Source organism: Saccopteryx bilineata, chromosome X (genome assembly GCF_036850765.1).
Source record: "Saccopteryx bilineata isolate mSacBil1 chromosome X, mSacBil1_pri_phased_curated, whole genome shotgun sequence".
NCBI classification, from domain to species: domain Eukaryota; kingdom Metazoa; phylum Chordata; class Mammalia; order Chiroptera; family Emballonuridae; genus Saccopteryx; species Saccopteryx bilineata.
In genome coordinates, this window is record NC_089502.1 from 142529704 (window position 1) to 142557387 (window position 27684).

Here is a 27684-nt window from a genome sequence, read left to right on the forward strand (position 1 = left end):
CACCTCGGCTCACACCACACGCCCGGACGCAAAACGTTCCCAGGAGCTTTCGTTGAAAGTGTCGGACCCTGGAAGCAACCTGCATGTTCTTCACCAGGAAGACGGCCAGCCACCTGCCACAGGGCCACAAACCACGAGTTCTGGAAGTGCGAAAGGCGTGTGAAACCACCCTCAAGGGAACACTGAACACTGGGCATGGCTTCCGTCCCTCCTTCTTTTACAAGCGTCCTCTGGGGGGCCCGCTGATCGAGTCCAGGACGCACACCACTGCGAGAGAGGCCAGTGCACAGACGGGGCCTGACCCTCAGGGCTCTGACCAGTCGGGCCCGGGGTTGCGCCTCTTAATCAATCTGCACCAAGGAGATTCTATACATCGCTGCCTGCCCACACGCCTGCTCATTGCCCGGTTACAGAAACCATCAACACAGGGAGAGCAATGTTAACAATCTCCAAATAAGGAAGGCTGGCCTTTCTCAGGCGGGGGGGGGGGGGAGGTTGCTGTTTATTCAAAGAGGCTAGCAACGTTCCGCCCCAGGGACCACGCACCTGCAGATCCCTGCACAGACCTCTCTCTCTCTCTCACGTTTCATTTATCCTGACATCCCTAGACACAGGGACGACAATTTCTCTAGCCACCCATCATCTGTTCTGTGTGGAGGTACCTGTGCGAGGAGGGAGCCTCAGACAATGGTGACCCCACACAGGGTGCCGGGGTCTGGTGCGTGGAATTTCCATTTGCAGCCCCAGCCGGGGCATCTGTGAGCTCAGCCGGGGCATCTGCGAGCTCAGCGCTCCAGGCGAGCCACTCCCATCGGCACCGAGCTTCCAGTTTCAGAGCAGTGCTCCTCACAGTGTGCCTACCCAGCTCTGGTACCACGTTCCGGCCGCCGTGGGCCCGAAGGTCGTACCCTCTCCGGAGAAAAAAGGGCACTTCTCACCAGTGACAATAAGCAGGGTCCCCGGGGACAGAGATCCGGGCGTGGGGGGCGAGTGCTCACCTCTAACCTGCTCTGCGCCTGACAGATTCCACACGTGGCCCAGGACAACTATTTTTGGCAGAGAAGGTGAGTCTCGGCTGGAGACAATGACTTGTGCCGGCCCATGCTGTTCGGTCTGTCTGCCGTGCCCACCCCACCTCGCGCTTCCCGGGTGGATGCAGAAAGAGCCCAGGCCGCCGGCTCCACCTGGTTCTCCTCAATCTCCGCACATGCGTCTTTGCCAACTGGGACCCGAAAACTGTCTGCTTCTCACAAAATCAAGCGGCGGGACAGACACCATCCGATGCTGAGAGACAAAGCTTACGTATGCACAGAAGAGATCGTTGGGAGTCCTAGGCCCAGCGCCCTCATAACTGAACTTGTGGGAAAGGCCTCACTGCAGATACAACAGGTTGAGGCGAGCTTGTCCCGGAGGCCAGAGGGCCCCAAGCCAGAGGGCCCCAAGCGTGATTGCGTCCTCACTGAGGAAGGAGAAACACGGCACATTGGGACAGAGATTCACCCTCACGGGGAGAACGCCACGTGAAGACCAATGCAGGTACGGGGTGGGTGGGGCTGGAGGGTGTCCATCCGCAAGGCAAGGAGATCACTAAAGCCAAGAGAGAGGCCTGGGACACACCCCTCAACGCCTTCTCAGGAAGAACCAACCCTCTCCCTACATCCATGTCAGACGTCACGTTGAGACAGTAGAACTGTCGCCCACCCCTGCCCACGGGCCGTTGCTACATTAGCCCTGGTGACCAAAGACTCCAGTACTGGGCAATGCTGAGGGACACAGCTGGGGAACAAATGCACAGGATAAAACCCGTCAAATCCAGGACGGTTGTCAGCCCTGCGGGGAGACGGAGGGGACAGCACCAGAGTTGGACAAGGGAGTCCCTACTGCACCAGAAACGGCTGACTTCCTGTCAGGTGGGTACAAGGATGTTTGCGCATTAACATCCTATTGTACGCCTCCAACTAAATACTGTAAAGTTTTAAAAGTTCAAGAAGGATCCACTTTAGACATGAATTTAAAAAATTAATAAAGGTCATTTAAAAAGAATTAAAAAAACAAACAAACCCAGCCTGACCAGGCGGTGGCGCAGTGGATAGAGCGTTGGACTGGGATGCGGAGGACCCAGGTTCAAGACTGTGAGGTCGCCAGCTTGAGTGCAGGCTCATCTGGTTTGAGCAAGGCTTACCAGCTTGGACCCAAGGTCACTGGCTTGAGCATGGGGTCACTCGGTCTGCTGTAGCCCCCAGTCAAGGCACATATGAGAAATCAATCAATGAACAACTAAGGAACTGCAACAAAGAATTGATGTTTGTCATCTCTCTCCCTTCCTGTCTATCTGTCCCTCTCTCTGACTCTTTCTGTCTCTGCCACAAAAAAAAAAAAAAAAACAAAAAAAAAAAACCACAAACAAGCCCTGGCCGGTTGGCTCAGCGGTAGAGCGTCGGCCTGACATGCAGGAGTCTCAGGTTTGATTCCTGGCCAGGGCACCCAGGAGAAGCGCCCATCTGCTTCTCCACCCCTCCCCCTCTCCTTTCTCTCTGTCTCTCTCTTCCCCTCCCGTAGCCAAGGCTCCATTGGAGCAGAGATGGCCTGGGCGCTGAGGATGGCTCTGTGGCCTCTGCCTCAGGCGCTAGAGTGGCTCTGGATGCAACAGAGTGACGCCCCGGATGGGCAGAGCATCGCCCCCTGGTGGGCATGCCGGGTGGATCCTGGTCAAGCGCATGCGGGAGTCTGTCTGACTGCCTCCCCGTTTCCAGCTTTGGAAAAATGAAAAAAACAATAACAACAAAAAAAACACACAAACAAAAAACAAACGCATGTGCAATTCTGCAAAGTGGGTTTAAGCTCTGCTGTTGGGGCAGTATCACAGAATGGGGAAATCAAGGCTCAGCAAGGTCCAAGGACGCATCTGAGGAGTTGGTTTGTCCGTGACAAAGTCGTGCCTGGGCCTGGGACCCGTGGCGCCCCTCCATCCCCTTGGCTAGTCCCTGACAATGACAGCTGCTAGGCACAAGGTCCGTTCTGTCTACAGGGCGCACACACTTGGCCCGTAGGTCACTTCCCATAAATCACATTCTCGGTCATCATCACCAGTGTTCAAAGGAACGAGAACTCTTTCTACGTGTCAGAAAGATTGCACAGCCCCTGCTTTTATGGGGGGACTGCGTGGAAACTTAACAATAAACCAGAAGTCCTTGATTTAAGGCAGAGGTCCCCAAACTACGGCCCGCGGGCCACACGCTGCCCCCTGAGGCCATTTATCCGGCCCCCGCCGCACTTCCGGAAGGGGCACCTCTTTCATTGGTGGTCAGTGAGAGGAGCATAGTTCCCATTGAAATACTGGTCAGTTTGTTGATTTAAATTTACTTGTTCTTTATTTTAAATATTGTATTTGTTCCCGTTTTGGTTTTTTACTTTAAAATAAGATATGTGCAGTGTGCATGGGGATTTGTTCATAGTTTTTTTTTATAGTCCAGCCCTCCAATGGTCTGAGGTACAGTGAACTGGCCCCCTGTGTAAAAAGTTTGGGGACCCCTGATTTAAGGGGTTCCTATCCACACAGCAGCCCACAAATGCCCCCACGCCCCACGCCGAGGCGGGACATCGCTCCCACCGACCCACACCCACCACAACCACTTCGGTCTCCATTCCGACGAGGTCTCCCCTAAACAGAAACGCCAAGGCATCCCGTCTCACCAGCCCGGGAATGGGGTGGCCCCAGAACCTCGCCCTGTCCCCCCGTTCCCCGCCAGGTCGTCTCCAGCCCGGCTTTCCCCTTAGGGGTCGACGGTTGTCCACGCAGCGTGGCGGGCAGTGGTGGCAACCGGATGCCAGCGCGCTTACCTGACTCCTGAAGGTAGCGGTACACCAGGAAGTTCACCTCGTCGCTCGTAATGCTCATCTTAGCCTCCCCGCGCGCGCGGCGACGAGGTCCGGAGGAAGCGGGGCACCCTCTGTGAGACAGGTGGGGGAGAAAACCGAGAGAAGCGTCAGACACCGTGCGAGTGCCTTCCCCCCCCCCCCCCCGCATCCCTTTCGAGATGACTGCGGGGGGAAAAAACAAGCAGACAAAACAGCTGTGACGTCGTCCCAGCGAAGCGAAGTCACGTCTAATTCCTGGGCTTCCGTGCGACCCTGCACTAACACACACACATACACACACACACACACACACACACACGTTTCGTCGTGATTTCTATAGGGAAACGTACATCCTGGGGAAACGTGTCCAAAAATAAGAGATGCGGGCATGTTTTCTAAGGCTGGGGCAGGGACGCGACCGACAGTGACAGAGCCGGGGCGGCAGAAAATGAAAACGAGGAGATCCTCTGTTCCACAGTGACCACGTGCCCCTCGCAGTGAGGACGTCGCTCCAGACACGTGGGCAGGAGTGCAATCGCGCCGCCCCTGGCCTGGCTTGCCCCAGACGGGAACTGCCTGCCCAGACGGGTGGGGATTCCGGAGTGCGCCCGCCCTCACGGGAACACGACACCTGTCACTCCTCGGAGTGTAAGCGGTAAGCTCAAGCTCAGTCTGCCTATCGCGGGCGGGTGGGGGTACGCTGCACCGAGGAGACAAAGCCAGGGGGGGCTGTCACTGCCTGCGAGACCTTGCCATTCCACAGAGACACCGCTCTCGGTCTCGGGAAGCCGCAGCAAGGGAGTGCAGAGAACCCACATTTTGTGTGGCTGAGGCTCCCCGTCCCCGGAAGGCAGGGGCAACTCGGGCCATGAAGGGAAGGGACAGAGAGAACCGTGAGAGCCTGTGTGTCTGAGGTCCCCAAGAGCACAGTGACTTTCTTCCCCGCGGTCCTCATGAGACTCAGCAATGACTGGCACAGAGAACAGAAGTCACTGCAGGACAAGTCTTGTGCACTGAAAACTGACGGTCCGCTCCGTGACCACAGTCACGACCAGCCACCCCGTCTCTCTGTCACGTCACCAAGACCAGGACACTTCGGGCTGTGAGGGACCCGTCTTCAAGAGCCCATGTCCTGTGCCTTCAGGTGGCAAAGTTTATCAGTCAGTGGGGGACAACAAGGAGTGTTGAGGACAATTCTCTGCTGCAGCTGCCCCTCTCAAGACAGCGGTTGGCTCAGCGGTAGAGCATCGGCCTGGCGTGCAGGGGACCCGGGTTCGATTCCCGGCCAGGGCACATAGGAGAAGCGCCCATTTGTTTCTCCCCCACCTCCTTCCTCTCTGTCTCTCTCTTCCCGTCCCGCAGCCAAGGCTCCATTGGAGCAAAGATGGCCTGGGCGCTGGGGATGGCTCCTTGGCCTCTGCCCCAGGAGCTAGAGTGGCTCTGGTCGCGGCAGAGCGACGCCCCGGAGGGGCAGAGCGTCGCCCCTGGTGGGCGTGCCGGGTGGATCCCGGTCAGGCGCATGCGGGAGTCTGTCTGACTGTCTCTCCCCGTTTCCAGCTTCAGAAAAATACAAAAAAAAAAAAAAGACAAGGATTCCAACATCAAATAACTGGGGATCAAAGCCCATTGAGAAGGGAAAATGATCAATACCATTCATTCATTCATTCATCCATTCATTCATGTTGGGGACCGAATAAATAAACGGTATTTTTGCAATCTGGACAGAGGTGCTGGGCCCAAACCCCACCTCATGTGTCTAGTTAAAAAAGAGCTATACCTGATTCTCATTTGTCTCACCCATGTTCTCCGGAGGAGGCTGGAAGCTAGTTTCTTATTAGTGTAAAGTAGATTTGGATGGTACGGTGGGGGTTGTCTTTGAGTTGCCTTGGAGACTTAACTGAATTGCTGATGGACCACATTTTTTTCTATGAATAAAAGTGGATGTGTTTCTGGGAGCAGGCGCGTTACAGCTCAGGAACAGTAGAGACTGTTTGCCGTAGTGTCCTCCTGAACCCACCTGTGTATGTATATCTTTAAGTTCCTGTCTATCATTTATTTCAAATCCATACCTGTGGTGGCGCAGTGGATAAAGCATTGACCTGGAAATGCTGAGGTTGCCGGTTCGAAGCCCTGGGCTTGCCTGGTCAAGGCACATATGGGAGTTGATGCTTCCAGCTCCTTCCCCCTTCTCTCTCTCTGTCTCTCCTCTCTCTCTCCCTCTCTCTCTCTCTCTCTCCCTCTCCTCTCTAAAATGAATAAATTTTAAAAAAAATTAAAAAAAAAAACTAGATAGAAGATGACAGAGGACAATCTGACTTTGGGTGATGGGTATGCAACATAATTGAAAGACAAGATAACCTGGACTTATTATCTTTGAATATAAGTATCCTGATTTATTGATGTCGCCCCATTAAAAAAAAATTATATAAAAAAAATCCATACCCTTTCCCGTTTGAAGACCCCGTAATAGACTTGTTGTGGCTGGACCCCAACTTATTTATTTATTTATTTATGTATTTTGTGGCAGAGACAGAGAGTCAGAGAGAGGAGGGACAGATAGGGACAGACAGACAGGAAGGGAGAGAGATGAGAAACATCAATTCTTCGTTGCGGTTTCTTAGTTGTCCATTGATTGACTTCTCATATATGCCTTGACCTTGGAGGGGGGGGGGCTACAGCAGACCAAGTGACCCCTTGCTCGAGCCAGCGACCTTGGGCTCAAGCTGGCGAGCTTTGCTCAAACCAGATGAGCCTGCACTCAAGCTGGCGACCTTGGAGTCTCGAACCTGGGTCCTCTGCGTCCCAGTCCGATGCTCTATCCACTGCGCCACCGCCTGATCAGGCTCAATGCCACTTATTTTTAAGATGTGATTTCTAGGTGGCAACGCCTCCTCCTCCTCCTCCTCCTCCTCCTCCCTTCACAAATCTTGTTCAACATTTAGTTACAAGAGAAATGTCTGCGGGCATGCTTTTTATATTTTATTTATTTTAATATTTTATTTTATTATTTTATTTTATTTTATTTTAGTGAGGATAGACATAGAGTGGGAACGGGGGAGGAGCAGGAAGCATCAACTCCCATATGCGCCTTGACCACTCAAGTCCGGGGTTTTGAACCGGTGACGTCAGCGCTCCGGTTGACACTCTGTCCACTGCGCCACCACAGGTCAGGCCGAGGTCTGCGCTTTTATTTCCGTCCGTACCTCGAATATCTAATATTCTAGCACGCCCCGGGAAGGGAGAGGACTGGCCCCAATAACGAAATCGCCATTGCTATTTCACTGGAACCACAGAGCGAACCTGAGGGCCGGCCAGCGCTGGTCGATCAGGGCAGAAAGACGTTGCGTTTCTTGCCAACAGGAGAGGAGCCTTGTGCCGGAAGGCTGAGCCGAGCACAGGCTGTGTGAAGGGATAGTGACAAGATGTTGACCAATACCCTTTGCCGGGGGGCGGGGTTCTCTACGATGCTGACCAATACCCTTTGCCAGGGGGGCGGGGTTCTCTACGATGCTGACCAATACCCTTTGCCAGGGGGCGGGGTTCTCTTCCAACGATGCACCCCACTACAAAAGGTTCTCTTAGCATCTCTTACAGGAGACATCTGCTCCCCCCAGAGATGCGAGAAAAATGCGTCTCACTCCTTGTTCCCATCAGCCTGTTGGCGTAGACGCTGCTTCAAGTAAGGTTCTGGAGGACGCCCAGGCTCCGGGGCGCGTTTCCAGGCAGACTCCGGACTCGCAAGAGAACAGCTGGACACCTGCTAGCAATGACCTCGTGCTAGGAGGCACCGGAAGTTCCCTCTGCGATTACTCCTGGGCACCCACAGGCTTTCTGCATGCTTCTCTTCTCTTCAAATGCAGACTGAGTGGACCTTTATTTCACCGTCTTCAGTCAGTTCAAGATGAAAATTTTTAACGCACATATTAACACTGACATATAATCCTTTCTAAAAACTGGTGTGGGGACCAGTTTCTTTTGGGCGACACAGGTTTGTGGTATCACTTTGCACCTCTCTCTCTCTCTCTCTCTCTACTCTGTCACGGGGCTGACACGTAGCTATAGAAACGCCTTGTACGGTGACAGAGTGATTGAATAAACTCTGATGTTTCTAGGTTGACTGCAATTTTAGAAAAATACACACACAGGAAAGACTGGGGAAGAAAGGCGTGAAAATATTAACCATGGTTTCATCACCTGGCCTGTTCTGCTTCCTACGTGTCTTCATGGACCAAGTGGCACATGTATAATTTTACAGTAAAAAAAAAATGTCCCTCAAAGATAAGACTTTCCACCAATCCATCGTCCAGTTATATTTATTTACCTAAAGTCAAACGGTCCAAAATTATTCATATTATCAAACAACTACTCTTTTTTTTTTTCTTTTGACCAGAGTCTGAGGAGATTCAATCCTTGTTAGGGAACACGTAAGAAGCAACGAATGAATGCATGAATCAGTAAGTGGAACAACAAATCAGCGTTTCTCCCACTCTCCCCTTTTCTCTCTTTCTCTCAAAGTTAATAATGATAATAAAACAAGTTGGTTTCAAGATGGGACACACTTGATGCTACATTTTGTCTGTGAGCGGCCACACAGAAGACTCCCCCCCACCCCCCACCCCCGTCAGGCTGGGCCTGTATCCGTCTGTCTGTGTGCTTTTCCGTTATTTCGCAAACTTTCTCCCGTGAACTCGAACTGTTTTCACGCTCATTAAAAACGTAATTAAAACCTGGCAACGTCCGCAGACATCATTATAATAGCGTGGGAGCCATTCCGCGCTCGCTAGTAGGAAATGAAGCTACCAGGGTCGGGAGAGCGGAGAGGACAGATCTTGTGTTAGAAAAAATAACGCCGCTCCTCAGGGGATAAAAAACATCCCCGGTGTGGGGGCGGGTGGGGGGGGGCTTCACAAAAGGCCCTTCCTGTGCCTGGCTGCCCTTCTGGGTTAATTACTGTGGCTGGCCCGGGGGGCCTTCAGTGGAGTCCAACAGAGGGTGCTGACCAGACAGAAGGGACGTCCAATCCTGGAGTTACACCCCACCCAGACCACCTGGGAGCCTGCGAGGTCACCAGAGGGTCCCTGTCCGTCTCTGTCCTCCCCACTCTATTCGCGCATCTTCGCTGCCCACCCGGGAGGCAGCCCCAGAGGGAGGTCTTCCTAACCACGCTCAACGGGGGAACAGCGCCTCACGCAAGCCACCGCCGGTGTGCGTAAGCCGGACAGCACCGTCTTCCTCGGACCTCCTGCCCCGTCTACACAGCGAAATCTAAGTCCATGTCTCCAGGTGTCAGAGCAGACCACGGGCCGGACAAGCCCCACAGAGGAGCAGTCTGCCCTGGCCTTTAAGCGGACACTTCCGACAAATTCGTCCATTAGCTCGCACGCTTCAATTCTCTTGAAGAACGAGAGAGTGGAAAGAGGTTCTCCACGATGGGCTCTCGATCCCCGAATAAAGGTCAGGAACACACCGAGGCTGGTGGCGAAACCTCTAAGATGCCGCAGTGTTCACCCTCCTGCGCAGGGCTTACTCTGGTCTGACGACCGCCTGTCCGTCGCCAGGGGGAGTCACTAGCGAAGCCAGTATCTCCCCTAATGTGGCCTCTGCAGTTAAAAAAATAAACAAAAGCCCTGGCCGGTTGGCTCAGTGGTGGAGCGGCGGCCTGGCGTGCAGGAGTCCTGGGATCGATTCCCGGCCAGGGCACACAGGAGAAGCGCCCATCTGCTTCTCCACCCCTCCCCCTCTCCTTCCTCTCTGTCTCTCTCTTCCCCTCCCGCAGCCAAGGCTCCATTGGAGCTAAGATGGCCCGGGCACTGAGGATGGCTCTGTGGCCTCTGCCTCAGGCACTAGAATGGCTCTGGTTGCAACAGAGCAACGCCCCAGACAGGTGGAGCATCACCCCCTGGTGGGCATGCCGGGTGGATCCCGGTTGGGCACATGCGGGAGTCTGTCTGACTGCCTCCCCGTTTCCAACTTCAGAAAAATACCAAAAAAAAAAAAAAACCCTCAAAAGTGAGCCCTGTGGCTCCCTCTGCAGCTGTGACGTCAAGCAGTGCCTCACCCACCAAGGTGGCCCGGACCTGGCACAAAATCTTGGTGTGGCAACATTTTTGGATCTTTGATGTAAAGGGACAATACAGAAAAGTTCTTAAAGAGAAAGACAGTTGATGCAGGTGAGCCCATATCCAATTTGAATCCACCAGCCTCCCGTTCCTCTTTATAAGAAAGTGAGAGGAGAGCTAAGACTCCCACTTGAGCCCCAGCAGTCCCTGTCTGGGGCCAATGCTCTGCCCGTCTGGGGCCATACTTGCAACTGAGCTAATTTTAGCACCTGAGGCAGGGGCTCCTGAGCCATCCTCAGCACCTGGGGCAGATGCACTCGAACCAATTGAGCCATGGCTGTGGGAGGGAGAGTGGGGGTGTAGGGGTAGAGAAGCAGAAGGTCACTTCTCCTGTGTGTCCTGACCGGGAATTGAACCCAGGACATCCACACACCGGGCCAATGCTCTAGCACTGAGCCCAAACGCAGGAACTAACTCTGTCACCCAGGTTCAGCAGCTCTCATTCCTACCTGACGTCGTGTACAATACAGAGTGGAATGCGGAGAGCCGCCCTGAGCAGGGTCCGTCACCCTTGGTGCTGCTGACACTGGGGACCACATACACCTTCGCTGTGGGTCCATCCTGGGCCCTGCAGGATGTCTGGTGGCACCCCTGGCCTCTGTTCACAAGAAGCCAGCAGCACCCCTGAAAAACTACTCTGCACGTGGCTAATGCCCCCTACGGGCGAGGGTGGAACTGCCTCTGGCTGTGAGCATGAGTCAGGGCAGTTACCCAGGGAGCACAACCGTCCTCCTCACACGGGAGGGAAGCCCGCCTTTCGCGACCCGGGTGTCTGCTGCCCGCCATCTGCAATGCCTCTGCTAAGTAACCATGCCTTGCATTCTGACTGACTACACACGGGCCTCGCCTTGCCCTCTGATGTCCAACTCAAAAGGATGCGGTCAGAGGAGGTAGAAATCAAACAGGTATATTCCCCTAGGTTAGGGTCCAGGGGCCAGTTCCCACCAGCAGCGTCCTCGGGTGGGGCCTGTGATCTACGAATGGCGCTTACGGCTTGGAAGGACTAAAAAGAAAACTGGAAGTCAGAGTTGGCGACCCATGACCCAGATAGAGCTGTCCTCGTCAGGGCCCGTTGATGAAGTTCCATCAGCACTCACCCACAATCGGGCACTCCCGTGTGACTGACAGCTGCCTTCCCGCTACAGAGGGGCTGGCCCACAAAGCCTCACCTGCTCACTCTCCTGAAGGTGTCTGTCTCCATTTCCACAAAACAGAATGAAACTGCACAGCCACTTAGCAAGGGCTGTGACAAAGCCCACTGTCCTCCAAACAGCAAGACACCAATGCCTTGGCCCTGGCCAGTTGGCTCAGCGGTAGAGCGTCGGCCTGGCGTGCGGGGGACCTGGGTTCGATTCCCGGCCAGGGCACATAGGAGAAGCGTCCATTTGCTTCCCCACCCCCACCCCCTCCTTCCTCTCTGTCTCTCTCTTCCCCTCCCGCAGCCGAGGCTCCATTGGAGCAAGGATGGCCCGGGCGCTGGGGATGGCTCCTTGGCCTCTGCCCCAGGCACTGGAGTGGCTCTGGTCGCGGCAGAGCGATGCCCTGGAGGAGCAGAGCATCACCCTCTGGTGGGCAGAGCGTCGCCCCCTGGTGGGCGTGCCGGGTGGATCCCGGTCGGGCGCATGCGGGAGTCTGACTGTCTCTCCCCGTTTCCAGCTTCAGAAAAAAAGAAAAAAAGAAAAAAAAAAGACACCAATGCCTTTCCCAGTAGGAACTCAACATGTGCTCCGTGCATCGAAAGCTTATGCTCCCCCCAAGGACTGAACTCATGCCCCAAAAAACCCCGGTGAGCCACAGACCTGTCTCACTCCAGGTACCCTCTTCCTGTGACCTGCACAATACGGTTCAAGTGCATGTGGACAAACACCGACAGTGCTGCAGCCCAATCTGGAAACGTCTGATGGTCGCTCAGAACATGAGTGTCTCCTTGCCAACCAGCATTCCACTCCCGCATATATTGATAGGAGCAGGAGAAAGGCGGCGTAGGTCTGCACAAAAACTTGCACGTGAATGCTCATAGCAGCAGAATTCATAACTGCAACTGATGGTGGCATAAACATATGGTATAGTGCAACATTATTTGGCCAAGAAAAAAAAAACTCATGCTACAACATGATCCTACGTTCAAGCCAGTCATGAAGCCATCACTCCATACACTTCCATTTTCATCAACACACTACGCTTTTCAAATACCTCAGTGAGATAGCAAAATTCTCACACTGGTGGAAGACAAATCTTTTGTCTTTGCTAAAGGACAATTTTTATATATCTGGTTTTAAACAAAAATACCTCAGGAAGATTCTTACATTGGTTAAAATTTAGGATCATCGTTTTAGTTCTGATTGGGTCTTTTAAAACAATAAAGCAGAAAAACAGAAACAAACAAATAAAACCAATAAAGCAAAAATCTTTCCCAAATTTCCACCTTTATGTTTTTATAATTACAAATGTTCCGTGGGCAGGGGGGTTAATTAAAAAGAAAAAAACGGTAAAGAAAGAAAATACAAAAATAAAATCAAACCTTAAAATCTCATCTACCACAACATAACAACTTTTATAGAACTTTAATGGGGTTTTTGGGTGGGGGGTGGGCATCAGTTTTCATTTGGGAAGGGGGCTTTAAGCCTTCCACCTGTGCACGTGGGCTTGTCTGCTCTGCCTTTTTGGGAACCTTATCCTCTCAGTAGCTCTTTGTGCAGTACGTAATCTGTGGTTTTCTCACCGTGTCAAGATTAACTAGCAGATCAACGTGCAGAGAGACACAAATCGTATTAAGAAAGCAATAAAGCATTAAATAAGAGGAGCCAAAACGGAATCTATACGCATGTGACCAATTACAGTGGACCCGCCGGCTTAACTTGAACGCAGGGCGTTGCCGGAGGTAGGTTTTAGAAGCCAACACCCTCTCCTGGTAAGACCCAGAAAATTCTGTTTGCAGCTCCATCAGTCAGTATGCAAAACCTCTGGGAGGAGGTTAAAGTCCCAACTTCTAACCAAGTAGAATGGACGCTCTATTCCATAATAACGTAATGATGTTGTCTCTAGACTGCCTTCCGTTTCAGCAAGGAGAAAGAGCTGTGCTTCGTTCTTGGGGGGGAAAAAAATCATTGTTGAGACAGAAGATGTTCTGTTTTGGCACATTGCGGATTTCAGGTAAAAACCACAAGGACCCCGTGGCTGGCGGGGCGCTTACCTTTTACGGTGACTTCATGTGTAGACCTTCGGACCAGAGGGCTCCCCGGCACCCGACCATAGAAACAGCAAAGTCTCTGTGTGGTGAGAAATGCAGAGATTTATTAAAAACAAAACAAGCAAACACCTGAACCATCTTTGGGAAGCATTCACCGCTGCCCTCTCCCATTCCTTCATTTCTCCTTCAAATGGACGACACTGTTTTAATTTTTACATGCCAACCCACACGTAAGTAACACTGTCCACTGCTTCCTAGTGCCCGTGTTAAAGTTAACTCAAGACTGTGTGGGCGCAGGGGTCGTCAAACTTTTTATAAAAACTGCCCACTTTTGCAGTGCTGGTAGACCTGGTCCCTACCGCCCACTAGTGGGCGTTCCAGCTTTCATGATGGGCCAATCGCGGTGCTGTGTGGTTGCACAGTAGGGACCAGGTTGACCAGCACTGCCAAAGTGGGCGGTTTTTATAAAAAGTTTGACAACCCCTGGGTGGGGTTTTGTTTTCTTTGCAATGGGACCAGGAAATCAACAGGGCCCATCAGGTGTTTACCGCACATGTAGAAAATGCTGAAAGCAAAAGAGTCTCACAGCCAGCCGATAACATGAACGTTAGCTCCGGTCTGTGCTGCTGCTCCCATTGAACGATCAAGTTAATGCCCATCTGCAATAGCTTTTTGAGAACGGGGCCATCTGCCGCCGATAATTTAAACCATGCACACCCTCGAGAGAGGGAAGCACGCGCGAGAGAAACTGTAGACGTCGCTCGGGCGGCGTTAATAGCAGCGACGACAGGCATGTCTGTGTGTACACACCGTGCTCAGAAAAACACAGAAGCCGCATTCGAGTCTTTGTTTCCCCCTGGCGTCCCTAAAATAAAGTGGAAAAAGAAAAAAGAGGCACTACTGTGTCTCAACTCTGCATTCTTTATTTATTTTTATTTTTTACAGAGAAAGAGAGTCAGAGTGAGGGATAGAGAGGGACGGACAGACAGACAGGAACGGAGAGATGAGAAGCATCCATCATTAGTTTTTCGTTGCGCATTACGACACCTTAGTTGTTTATTCATTGCTTTCTCATATGTGCCTTGACCATAACAGGCCTTCAGCAGACCGAGTAACCCCTTGCTTGAGCCAGCAACCTTGGGTCCAAACTGGTGAATTTTTGCTTGAACCAGATGAGCCCACGCTCAAGCTGGCGACCTCGGGGGTCTCGAACCTGGGTCTTCCGCATCCCAGTCTGACGCTCTATCCACTGCGCCACCGCCTGGTCAGACAACTCTGCATTCTTGAACCACACATTCCCCTTTCACAGGATCTCTGTCCACCCTGACTTCTGAGGATGCCAGGCTTGCGTCCCATGACAGTCCTGCTTACCCAGAACTTGGGTTTACGTTTCAGCCAGCAGACACAGTAAGCAGTCCATCAGCATTTTCTCAGTGACGGTCACCTTTTCCCTTCTACAATGTTTTCAGTCGTGAGGGAACCCAGCTGACTACAGTTTAAACGATCTGTGTGTGCTCCCGATCTGTGTGTGCTCCCGTAACCAGTGCAAGAACTCAAGACACATAACACCCGCCATTTTCTCCAAGTTCTCCTCCAACAGCCTTAAGGGATAAAAGTGGTGCCGGTGCCAGAGCCAGGCGGTGGCACAGTGGGTCGAGCGTCGATGTGGGATGCTGAGGACCCACGTTTGAAACCCTGAGGTCGTCAGCTTGAGCATGGGGTAGGCAGCTTGAGCATGATCCCACCTGGGTCGCTGGCTTGAGCCCAAAGGTCGCAGACTTGAGCATGGGATCACTGGCTCGACTGGAGCCCTTCCGGGTCAAGGCACAGACGAGAAAGCAATCAATGAACAACTAAGGTGCCGCATCTATGAGTTGATGAGTCTCATCTCCCTCCCTTCCTGTCTATCTCTCTCACTCAAATAAATAAATAAATAAATAAATAAATAAATAAATAATAAAATTCAAGCCCACACGGGAAGCTATGAATGAAGGTGTCTTTTATAAGAGAACTGACACAGAAATTCATAAAATATTTTTAAGGTGATTCAAGTAATTCTCACTGAGTCACCTCTACACTTACACCGTTTAAAGAAAGGAGATCAAAAAAGTTTCCACACGCAGGTTCATTATAGCATATTTAAAATGAAAACATCGTTTAAGGATATGGGATAAAAGAAAGAATCACCGGGGTGACTTTTTTTTTTTAATCTACCACTGGGGCGGTGAACCCCAATGACATTGAAACATCTGTCGACAACTCTTGGAACAGAAATTAAAGGGCACCAGAGTAGAGCAGGCACAAGGAAACACAGATTTTGCTTATAAAATAAAAATACACTTCATTATGAAAAAAATTCCGCTTGTGGAGACAGAGTACGACAATAGTCCTCATAGTAAACCGAAGCAGAATTACTGTTTTCAGGATTGGGTTGTGAATTACTGGGGGAGGGGTAGCTTTATGATAAAATTGCTAAATACCATAAAGTGTCAAACTATGAACAGATGTCACCAAAATAAGCCCCAAATTGCTTGGAAGTTAAAACATTAAAATCCATAATAATTCAATAAGTAATTAATATACAAACAGCTCTTATTACAAGCTGTTCCAAAAAAAAGGCCTATGGAATCAAGTTCTTATTCTCTGGCCCCAAAACAGATGGTAACTCACAAATGAAGAGTCTTGGAATTGAAGATTATCTTTTATATATGTTGTTAAACTCATTCAGGGTAATTAACATCACCCATGTTTTATTAACGTCAAACAGAAAGAAGGAGGGTGGGGGATGTGACTTTGGTTAATAACATGCATCTGGTTATGCAACACGTCAAAATTAATTAGTTTGTTGCTAGAAATAATAAGTTAAAATGAGCAATATGACGTTCCAATCAGTCATCACCGATTTCCCTGCTATTAGTACCCCAACAGTGCTGGCAATAAATTTACGTGTTTGCAGAATATTTGGTGTAAAACGCAAATAACTTGAACAGATGTAACACATCCTTTATGTGTAAGCATATTAAATGTAAGAGGGACTGATTTTCTGGTTGCCATCAGGTCTTGGCATGGCGTGGTACGAATATATACTAACAATCCTTCCACGTCGAGAGTAGAGACTCCTTAGTACCTTGACACGGTTCTGCGGTTATCCCCCGTGTCAAGGTGGGAAACATTTCCGTTGCTCCAAAAGGGAACCCGTACCCATGAAGCAGTTACTCCCTACCCCTCCGCCTCAGCCCCGGCAACCACCCCTGATATTCCGTCTCTGTGTGTTTCTCTTTCGGGCACTCATCCGCGATGTGGCATAGATCAGCACTTCACCCCTTTTTCATGGCTGAGTAATATTCTATTGTATAGACAGACCACTTTGTTTATCCAGCACCCGTCAATGGGCATTTGGTTCGTGACCACCGTCCGGCTACAGTGAGTAGCGCTGCTACCTACGGTCATTTGCGAACCGGTTGGTGTTGGAGCCCCCTGTCCTGTCCACCCCTTGGGGTAACATCTCGGGGTGGGGGGAACTGCATCGTGTGCCTTGAGCCTCCTCCTCCAGCACTGAAGGACTCAAACAGGACAGGTGGGGGGGGGGTTGCCAACCCAGAACAAGCTGTGACCTGGGAAGACAGGGGCCTGGGGACATAGAAGCTCATGGTCCAGCTCCTGGCCCACAAAGGAGAGGGAGGTGGGCACTTGCCAGCGTAAGAGCCTGTGGGCCACAGCCTGCAAATGCCTGTGTTAGAGAACTTGAGTCGGGTCAGGTTCCATTCCTAACGTAGCTCACAAAGGCTGCTTAACAGGGACCCTGACTGTCCCTCAAGAAATTACACACAGAATTCCCATGTGATCCATCCATCACAGTTCTAGTATAGAGCCCAAGGAATTGAAAGAAGAGTCAAACAGGTGCAAATACCACACAGGTGCACCCAAGGTCCACAGTAACATCATTCACAATAGTCAATGATGGGAGCAACCCAGGTGTCCGCCGATGGGAGAAGGGATACACAAAGTGTGGTGTGCGCGTGTGACATACTCTTCAGCCTTTAGAAATGAAATTCTGACACCTGCTACCACAGGGACCAACCTCAAGGGCATTGTGCTGAGTGAAGTAAACCAGACACAAAGGACCAACATTATCTTTTATTTTTAAAAAGTGTTTATTGTATTGATTTTAGAGAGACAGGAAGGGAGAGAGGGAGAGAGGGGCAGAAACTTTGATCTGCTCCTGTACATGCCCAGAGCAGGGTTCAAACCAGCAACCTCTGTGCTTCAGAATGATGCTCTAATCCAGTGGTCCCCAACCTTTTTGGGGCCACAGACCGGTTTAATGTCAGAAAATATTTTCACAGACCGGCCTTTAGGGTGGGACGGATAAACGTATCACGTGACTGAGACAAGCGTCAAGAGTGAGTCTTAGATGGATGTAACAAGAGGGAACCTGGTCATTTTTTAAAAATAAAACATCGTTCAGACTTAAATATAAAGAAAAAGGAAATAATGTAAGTTATTTATTCTTTCTCTGCAGACAGGTACCAAATAGCCCATGGACCGGTACCAGTCCGTGGCCGGGGGGTTGGAGACCACTGCTCTAATCAACTAAGCAATCCAGCCAGGGCAGGGACCAATCTCGTATGACCCCGGTTATACAACATTCCTACAGTCATCCACAAAAGGGTTACTACTGAAAAAGTACAGACTTTTTATTAGGAAGAAAGTTCTGGAAATGGTCGGCAAATGTACTCAATGCCCCTAAAATGTACAGTTAAAGATGGTGAAGAATGGTAAAGTTCACGTTATGTATATTTTACTATAATCAAAACAAAAGAATTCAAATGAACTTTTAATACAGATGCATTTCCCCCCAAAGATCCTGCTGTTGGTTAAAGAAAAACTCAGACCCCTGGCCAGGTAGCTAATAAGTTACAACACTGTCCCAATTCAGCAAGGTTACAGGTTCGATACCCCGTCAGGACACAGCCAAGGATCAAACCAATGAATGCATAACTGATGTGGAACAACAGACTGATCTCTCTCTTTGTCTCTCTCCCCCTTCCTCTCTGCCCCTAAAATCAATATGCAAAATAATAATACTATTTTTTAAAGAAAAAGAACCCAGAAAGATGAAACTGGTTGTGAAGTTCACAAGGGTGTCTGCCATTCACTTTGCAGCTAGCAAGTCAAGAATAAATGGCCGCTGTCCTTCCATGAGCCAGCATCTGAAATATTCCTACCCCACGGGAGAGGGTCTGAGAATCTTCTCCGTGGAGCAGAGGCCTCCCCGAGAAGCAAGCCCAGAATCCTGGCCGCTTCTGGAGTATCTGAGGGTGAGTCAAACCCAGACCAGCTCCTGACCTTGGAGAATCCTGCTGCACGGCGGCAGGAGGACACATTTCGGTTTGTTCCCTCCACATTAATCTCGGCGGCTGGGAAGCGGGTCGGATGTTCCTGCTGAATCAAGGTTAATCATACAAGTTGTTCACAAAGTGAACACGTTACACTGTTACAGGATGTTCAGGACTGGAGCTGGGACTGTCAGCACGAACCCTGCAAGCCCGAGAAAGATGACAGGTGACCCGCTCGAGGCTGAGTCACCACAGGCCAAAGCCACAGAGTCAGAAAGGAAGGAAATCTAAGCGTCATTCTTGGCAGAAGTGGGGTGGCATTTAACAACGCATTAATGCATTTTCTCCCCCAAATTATCCACACGGCAGGCTCAATGAATTCTGACTTAGAGGTGTGTAAATCCCTTTGAAAATACAAGCTGTTATCAAATGACTTTGGAAACTCTGGGGCACCTTATGGTGCCTGAGAGGCATCTTGGTGGCTGCAGGGCACGTCCCGGGGACGGCAGTGTGTCTGTGGGCAGGACCACCGTGCCATGCACCTGCCCGGTGAGCTCAGCCCACTCCTCCCAGCTGCACACTCCTCCCTGGACCAGCCTGCAGGACATGTCCATCTGGAGATGCAGCCGGCACTTCAAACACGGAATGCCAACACTGGAGCCCTTCACTCATCTTCCCACACAGACACGTCACTCCTCCAGGAAGCGACACCGCCCCTCGCTCAGGGCTCACATGCTGCACTCAGAGAGAGAGAAAGAGGAACATCGAGCTGTTCCCGCATGTGCCCTGACTGGGAATCGAACCGGCAACCTCTGCTTTAGGACCATGCTCTAACCAACTGAGCTAGCTATCTGGCCTGGGCGGAGGTTATTTTTCTGTTGTAGTGAACTATCAGAAGTTCCGTTAGACACATGGGCGAGGCCCAGGAGAAAGTGTGTGGGTCTCCGAATGCCAAGGTGATAGATCATCAGATTGCCCACGTGGGGAGCGAACACCCCACCGGTCCCCTCTGTGTGATTTCCATGTTCTGAGGCAGCAGGGTGGCCCGTGGACTCATGATGCTCGCTGCGGAGCTCTGGGTGACACTGCCTGCCCCATCTGGAAAACCGGGTGGCATTACCATAGCTGGGCCACCCTTCCTTGCCGGTTGCCGCGGGACCTAAAGGTGATAACACCACCAATGGGCTTCATGCGATGCTCAACAGTACAGCTCAAACCCCAATGTGCCTCTCATGGGGACTGGGTGACCCCGAACAAGTATCTCAGCCAGGACTGCACAACGCTTGCCACTGTTGTGAGGGAACATCTCCTTGTAGCGATGACATCCTACCTGGCCATTTCGGCTGTCACTAAGATTTAACTGAGCCTTGCCCATGATAAGCACCAAAGCCTCAACACCTACGTGCTTCTCACCAACGGTGATAAACGCAGTGCCTGACTGTGTCCTTGTTTGACTAAGAGGGGGTTTATGGCCAATTTAAGTTCTATCTTGAACTAATTGACAAGCCACCCATAAGATGGGTTGTCATTTAGAGGCAGCCACTCGGCCCTGGCCAGTTTGCTCAGTGGTAGAACGTCGGCCTGGCGTGCAGGAGTCCCGGGTTCGATTCCCGGCCAGGGCACACAGGAGAAGCGCCCATCTGCTTCTCCACCCCTCCCCCTCTCCTTCCTCTCTGTCTCTCTCTTCCCCTCCTGCAGCCGAGGCTCCATTGGAGCAAAGATGGCCCGGGTGCTGGGGATGGCTCCTTGGCCTCTGCCCCAGGCGCTAGAGTGGCTCTGGGCATGGCAGAGCCACGCCCCAGAGAGGCAAAGCATCGCCCCCTGGTGGGCAGAGCATCGCCCCTGATGGGCATGCCGGGTGGATTCCGGTTGGACGCATGTGGGAGTCTGACTGTCTCTCCCCGTTTCCAGCTTCAGAAAAATACAAAAAAAAAAAAAAGAGAGGCAGTCACTCATCTTATGTAACATGGCAAGAGCGCTTTTTAACTTCTCTTATGATTAAGGCGGAGAGAATACAGATTCTGTTTGTCCAGCGTGGAAACTGGCACCGGTTGCCCTAATAGATACAAAAAAAAAGGAAAAAGAATTTGGAGCCGTGGGAGTACCCCAGCACCTCATGGAATGGAGTTGAAATTGACACCACTGTACCTGAGTCGCAACTCAGAAATGAACTTGGCAGCGGGCGCCGCTGCTCCTCTGCCCCATTTTCTGCGCACCCGGCATGGGGCAGACCCAAGAGAACGCCCAGTGTGAGGGGGCAAAACGAACCCTGGGTCCCGAGACGATGCCTGGTATGGAAGAAATACGGCCATCCCCCCACAGATTAGCTCATCTCCCGATATCTGGCCGGGAATGATTCAGTTCAGTGCTGCCTAGACTCCGACCAACCGCGTCCACAGGCTTCTGGGCAAAATATACACGCACCGCACCGTGAGGAAGCCACATCTGTTACGTTGTAAAATAATCGGCAGCTCCGCCCCCCCCCCCCCCCGTGACAGCGCTCTTTGTTTTTTAGCAACTGTCAATAACTTCTGCATCATTTCCCCTACTCCTTTCATTTCCAAGTTTGGAAAGCGTCCTTTAGAGAATAATAAAAAAATTAAAAGCGATATCGGAACACTGTAAGAAGGGACGTGGAATTGGTTCTGAGCCATGTTAGGAAACAGTGAGGGAGGGAGAGGTGGTGGTTAAGGCAGAGACGTCTGAGTGACGACCTCAGAGAGGGACAGACCACAAACAGCTCCCTCCTTGTCAGGGGGGGTTACATAATAGCCCCCACACACACACTTCAGAGATAGCTCCATGCTTATCACACAACAGATCTTCATTGCACAATAAAACATATGTTTCACACACACACGTCCATTCACACACGTACACACATCCTTAGGAAACACTGAACTCTGGCTACTGACAAGGGGAAACACACTAATTTATACAGTTTTGGGGGAAAACAATCTTTTATTGGCTAACACAGGAATCTGTGCCTTCCTGACATTCTAGAAAAACGCCATCTTTTGAGAAGCATCCTAGAAAAGATGACATGAGCCCACCCCACGCAGCCTCCGGACATGCACACACGCCAACTCTCATTAACAAGCCCACCACGACTGTGAATGCCCACGGTGCCTGCGAGGACCGGCGGGCGGAGAGTGAACAGCAGGTCAGGTGTGAGAGCAGTCTGAGCTGTCCCTCTGCAGACCCATCTCCCTGTGTCTGGAGCTAGTCCTGGTTTGATACACAGCCCCAGCGTGGCCAGCCTCAGGAGGTCAACGCCCCTGGAAACTCCGGCACGGCCATCCTCAAAACAACCAGCATTTTGGCGAAACCAGCAGAGGTAGGTCTGATTCACAGAAAAAGATGTGAATGATTGACGAGATGAAATAGTCTATCTCGTTAGTGACCAAAGACCCCTAGCGTCTCAGCTCCACCAGGCACAGTCTCAGGAGCTACTTGCAGGGGCTGTCCTCTCTTCCCCAATCCACCCCACCAGCCCCAGGGATTCTATACCACTGCCCCCTCTTTCAGGGACACCCTTTGTGGTCATCGGTCTTGATTCCCAACAATCCAGCCTAAGGCACAAAGAGAAAGCTGTCTAACTCTCCAATAACGTTACATGAATCATGGGTGGGCGCTCAGAAACACCTCCATACACGCTGGCGGGTGATAATATGCAGACTCTGTGAGGTTAAGTGCAACATACGTGTCACAAAGATGAACATACCGTATATGTCTCACACATACACACACATCAAAATATACCAGAACACCAATGGGGAATTTCTATGGGTCGGTGTAGAGCTGTTTATTTGCTATTCATGCTTCATGTTATTTTTTTCCAACTGCTCAAGGCACATTATTTTTAAAACCAGGAAAGAGTCACGAAAACCCCAGCAAGCAAAGAATCAATCAGGCATTCGTCCTCTGCTGAGTGGCAACAGGATCACATAGAAAGCCGTTTACCTACATATTTGTGCTTTTCTCTAAGGACGCCCAGGACGGTTGCCCCTTGCACAGGGCGACGTGTTGGGAAGTTCTTCCATCCTCTAGGTAGCAGGTGCTCACCAACCTCCTCCTCCGCATCACCTGTAGGGACTTTTATGATGCTCACACCCATAAACACAACACTCAATATCTATGGTTGGGATTTGCTGCTTCTAAAAATACATGTGGGAGGGGGGAGGTCTCTTAACAAGGCCTCCACCTGACCTTCTCGCTGAATTAACAGCCTATTTTGTGGGTGTGCTGACAGCTGCCTACTGGGCCCCGGGCTCAATGGGCTGGTGCCTCCTCCCTTCCCGGTGAGCCGAGGGTGCTTTCTGCTCGATCTGGTCATCTGAGTACTTTGTAAACCCCAAGGTGTCCGCCCTGGCTGGTTGGCTCAGCAGTAGAGCGTCAGCCTGGCGTGCGGGAGACCCGGGTTCGATTCCCGGCCAGGGCACACAGGAGAAGCACCCATCTGCTTCTCCACCCCTCCCCCTCTCCTTCCTCTCTGTCTCTCTCTTCCCCTCCCGCAGCCAAGGCTCCATTGGAGCAAAGATGGCCTGGGCACACGGGATGTCTCCTTGGCCTCTGCCCAGGTGCTAGTGTGGTTCTGGTCTCGGCAACGAGCTACGCCCCAGGAGGGGCAGAGCATCGCCCCCTGGTGGGCAGAGCGTCACCCCTGGTGGGCGTGCCGGGTGGATCCTGGTCGGTTGGGCGCATACGGGAGTCTGTCTGACTGTCTCTCCCCGTTTCCAGCTTCAGAAAAATACAAAAAAAAAAAAAAACCCCACCAAACCAAACAAAAAAAAAAACACCCAAGGTGTCCACGGGTCCCAAACCTGCCCGTGCCAAGCTTATGTAAACTGTCATTACACTTACAATTCCACCCTAAGATGGCCTCACAGATGTTTAAATTCCCACTGCCCTTTCCCAAAACCAACACCGGGAATCGCAGAGGGTGCACTGTGGGTGGGGAAGAAGAGGCAAGCTGGTCCCAACTAGGACAATCAGACCCTCTTCCAAGGAAGAGCTCTTGGTCAGGTCACCTGCCCTGATGCCCTCTAAGGGAAAACAGAATCAATGTCTGGGAGGAGAAACCTTTGAGAGAAGAGCATGTGGAAAGGCAAAACCACCACCTTGACATCGGTAAAACCCACAGCTCACGGCTGCACGTGAGCGATGGGGTGTAGCTCGTGACCGACATGTCCCACTGACAGCACACACCCCAACATGACATGATCAGCAGGGCCTGCGACCTCTGCGGTCTCCGTCCCGAGAACTCGTCCCCGCAGTCTGACCCTGTGCAAACATCAGCCCAAACAAAGGGGCGGTGGACAAAATTCATGACCGGGACTCCTTCAGACGTCCAGGGTCACAAAACACAGGGAACGTAGGAGACACCAGCCCAGCCCAGGGGAAGTAAGGAGACGGGATGGCCAAACCCCGGGACAGAACAGGGCCCTTGCTGGTCAGAGGGAGGAAAGCTCAACAAGTCTGAAATATCGTGAATCAAAGTCGTAAACCTTAGGGGTCCCCAAACTACGGCCCACGGGCCTGAGGCCACTTATCCGGCCTCCGCTGCACTTCCGGAAGGGGCACCTCTTTCATTGGTGGTCAGTGAGAGGAGCACATTGACCATCTCATTAGCCAAAAGCAGGCCCATAGTTCCCATTGAAATACTGGTCAGTTTGTTGATTTAAATTTACTTGTTCTTTAAATATTGTATTTGTTCCCATTTTGTTTTTTTACTTTAAAATACGATATGTGCAGTGTGCATAGGGATTTGTTCATAGTTTTTTTTTTGTTGTTGGTTTTTTTTTCTTTCTATTTTTCTGAAGCTGGAAATGGGGAGGCAGTCAGACAGACTCCTGCATGCACCCAACCGGGATCCACCCGACACGCCCACCAGGGGGCAATGCTCTGCCAATCTGGGGCGTCGCTCTGTTGCATCCAGAGCCATTCTAGCGTCTGAGGCAGAGGCCACAGAGCCATCCTCAGTGCCTGGGCCGTCTTTGCTCCAATGGAGCCTGGCTGCAGGAGGGAAGAGAGAGACAGAGAGGAAGGAGAGGGGGAGGGGTGGAGAAGCAGATGGGCGCTTCTCCTGTGTGCCCTGGCCAGGAATCGAACCCGGGACTTCCACACGCCAGGCCGACGCTCTACCACTGAGCCAACAGGCCAGGGCCCATAGGTTTTTTTATAGTCCAGCCCTCCAACGGTCTGAGGGACAATGAACTGGCCCCCTGTGAAAAAAGTTTGGGGACCCCCGTCATAAACCATGCAGATGTCATTCTTACAGTTCCCTAATTCACCCAGTGCCTCCCGATGAACCGAGCAGATGAGGGTCTCCATCCTGCAGGGGAGACGGCTTGGCTATGACCAAGAGAAACCATCCCAGCAGCTGTGGTCCCCATGACCAACATACATGGTGACTCACTTCCCTGGGTAGAAAAACCGACCCTGTCTGGGTCAACAGCTGTGATTGTCGTCAAACCACCCGGGAGCGAGTTTTCCCCGCTGCAAATCTCAATTCATCCAAAAATCAGCCTCAGCCACCAGGTGGAGGCCATTCACTGGAACTCATCAGATTACCACCTTTCTCTAAAGCAGGCATGCCAACAAACAAGACGCCCAGCAACCTGCACGGCTCTCTCTTGCCACCACCAAATCGTTCTCTTCCAGTAAGAGCTGGGTCTGTGGGGTAAATCATTTACCTCCCAGACTCAAGCAGCTTTGGAAAGTAGGCTGGTGTTTTTCCCGGAAACCCCCAGCAAATACCCCGGCTCCGCTTGGCTAAACCACCCCATGGGCAAATGGTACAAACAGTGATTCTTGTTTTCATTTCAGAGGAAAAGAAAGTTCCTACCTAATTTGTCAATTTACTATGTAAATCCTAAGTATATCTGATTTAGTTTAGGAAGTTTGTGACTTAAGGAGGCGAGAAAGCGTGTTCTTTTTTTTTCCCCCCCTTTTTTTAAATGAGAGACAGAGACAGGAAGGGAGAGAAATGAGAAGCATCAACTCATAGTGCATCACTTTAGTTGTTCACTGATTGCTTTCTCATATGTGCCTTGACCTGGGGGCTCCAGCCGAGCCAGTGACCCCTTGCTCAAGCCAGCGACCCTGGGATCATGTCAATAATCCCACAATTGCCTGACCAGGCGGTGGTGCAATAGGTAAAGCGTCGGACTGGAATGCAAAAGACCCAGGTTCGAGACCCCGAGGTCGCCAGCTTGAGTGCAGGCTCATCTGGTTTGAGGAAAAAGCTCATCAGCTTGCCTGACCTGCGGTGGCGCAGTGGATAAAGCGTCGACCTGGAAATGCTGAGGTCGCCGGTTCAAAACCCTGGGCTTGCCTGGTCAAGGCACATATGGGAGTTGATGCTTCCAGCTCCCCCCCCGTCTCTCTCTCCTCTCTCTCTCTCTCTCGCCCTCTCTCTCTGCTCTCTAAAAATGAATAAAATAAAAATTAAAAATAAAACCCAGCTTGAGCCCAAGGGTCACTGGCTCAAGCAAGGGGTCACTCGGTCTGTTGAAGGTCCGTGGTCAAGGCACATATGAGAAAGCAATCAATGAACAACTAAGGTGTTGCAACGCGCAACGAAAAACTAATGATTGATGCTTCTCATCTCTCCGTTTCTGTCTGTCTGTCCCTATCTATCTCTCTCTCTGTCTCTGTAAAAAGAAAAAAAAATCCCACAATCAAGCTGACGACCCCATGCTCAAGCCGGTGACCTCGGGGGTTTAGAACCCGGGACCTCAGCATCCCAGGTTGACGCTCTATCCACTGCACCACCGCCTGGTCAGGTCCGACTATGCTCCTTTGAAAGGAAAGACAACTTAAAGTGGGAAGGTGATTACAATGTCATACCCGACATAACAAACTGTTGTAAGGTATTTTGATGGAAATCATGAACAAGTCCGTGCCAGAAGCTGCCCTGCTCACCAAGGGAACAGCTCCTCACCTGGTGCTTCAGGGCACACGACAGCACCTTCAGCACAGCTCAACCCCAAGAAATGGTGCCTGTCTCCCTCACAGAGAGAGTGGACACACAACAGGAGGTTACTTCCAGGTGCACAACAGCAATCCCACATTTCTGCCCCTCACCATGCAATGACCACCAGCCACCCTGCAAAGTTCTGACGATGTGAACACGATCACATCACTGGGACTTGCTCTGTAACTGGAAGTCTGTTCCTGCTTATCTGCCTCCCCCTCTGAAAACCATGTCCCTGGTGACATCGGGCCAGCCAGAGCCTGCTTTGCACCACGGGGCGTGGGTGGGAAATTGCAGAGAGACTGCCCAGTGGGGAAGGGGCTCCACAAAGCCACCATCTCCCCACGGGGCAGGCGGGGGGGGGGGCAGAGAGGGGACTACGGGGCGCATGGAGGGAGACAGGTGGTGGGCAGACAGACGGTGCAGATGGGCACAGGGTGGGGTATGAAGGGACAGGACAGGACACTGAATGTGGGGGCGGAGGGAGGAGTGCACAGGTGGGGAATGGTGCCTGGTGGGCGGGACTGGTGAGAGAAGGAGGTGGGCCGGGAAGCAGTAGGAGAGACCGCTAGCCCGGCAGCCCCAGGACCTACCCATCAAGCCCTAGTGTAGACCAAGGGCGAGCATGTGCCATGGTCACCACATCTCCCCAGACCTCAGGGCCAAGTCAAGGCAGGTGATGCCTGCAGTCACAGGCGGGTCCATCTGCTCAATGAATGTCCATCTGGGTGTTGGCTCAACAATGGGAGCATGATTACCCAGCACCCCTACCGTCCACGCATCCTGAACATCTTACAGGCAGAGTATATCTGAAACACACTCCACGGTGTTCGAGAGGGCTTCAGAGGTGGGGTCCGGGTTTCGGGCACTGAGCAGGACTCAGGAGACCCCAGTAAGAGCTGGGCTTCAGAGGTGGGGTCCGGGTTCCAGGCAGCGAGCAGGACTCAGGAGACCCAGGAAGAGCTGTGTGCTCTCCTGAGCTCAGCCGCCTGAGCACTCACCCACCATCCTGTTGCCTACGTACCAACCATTTAGACTAAAAATGCACTTGATTGCTCTACAACACAGAACATTAAAATAGATATATCACAGCTTCATCCATCACCACTTTTCTGAGAGACGTGTCTTCATTCCCAGTCGCACGTAAATAACAACCAGATGGGGTGTGTAGTGGCTACTGACCCCCCGGAAACCAAGAAG

At 51.6% G+C, this 27684-nt stretch overlaps 2 protein-coding genes across 4 annotated transcripts in view; both read right to left on the minus strand.

The window, feature by feature from the left end:
• The window catches only part of LOC136316756 (F-box-like/WD repeat-containing protein TBL1X), a 44561-nt gene extending 31315 nt beyond the window's left edge, over positions 1-13246 (minus strand). The window contains exons 1-2 of the mRNA XM_066248896.1: positions 13171-13246; positions 3841-3950 (exon numbers count right to left, since the gene is read on the minus strand). Coding sequence (XP_066104993.1) covers positions 3841-3898 — 58 coding nt within the window. The 5' untranslated portion in view covers positions 3899-3950; positions 13171-13246. The remainder of the gene's footprint in view (positions 1-3840; positions 3951-13170) is intronic.
• Positions 1-27684, minus strand: part of LOC136316758 (F-box-like/WD repeat-containing protein TBL1X) — a 237639-nt gene that overhangs the window by 77527 nt on the left and 132428 nt on the right. The gene's annotated exons all lie outside the window — the stretch shown is intronic.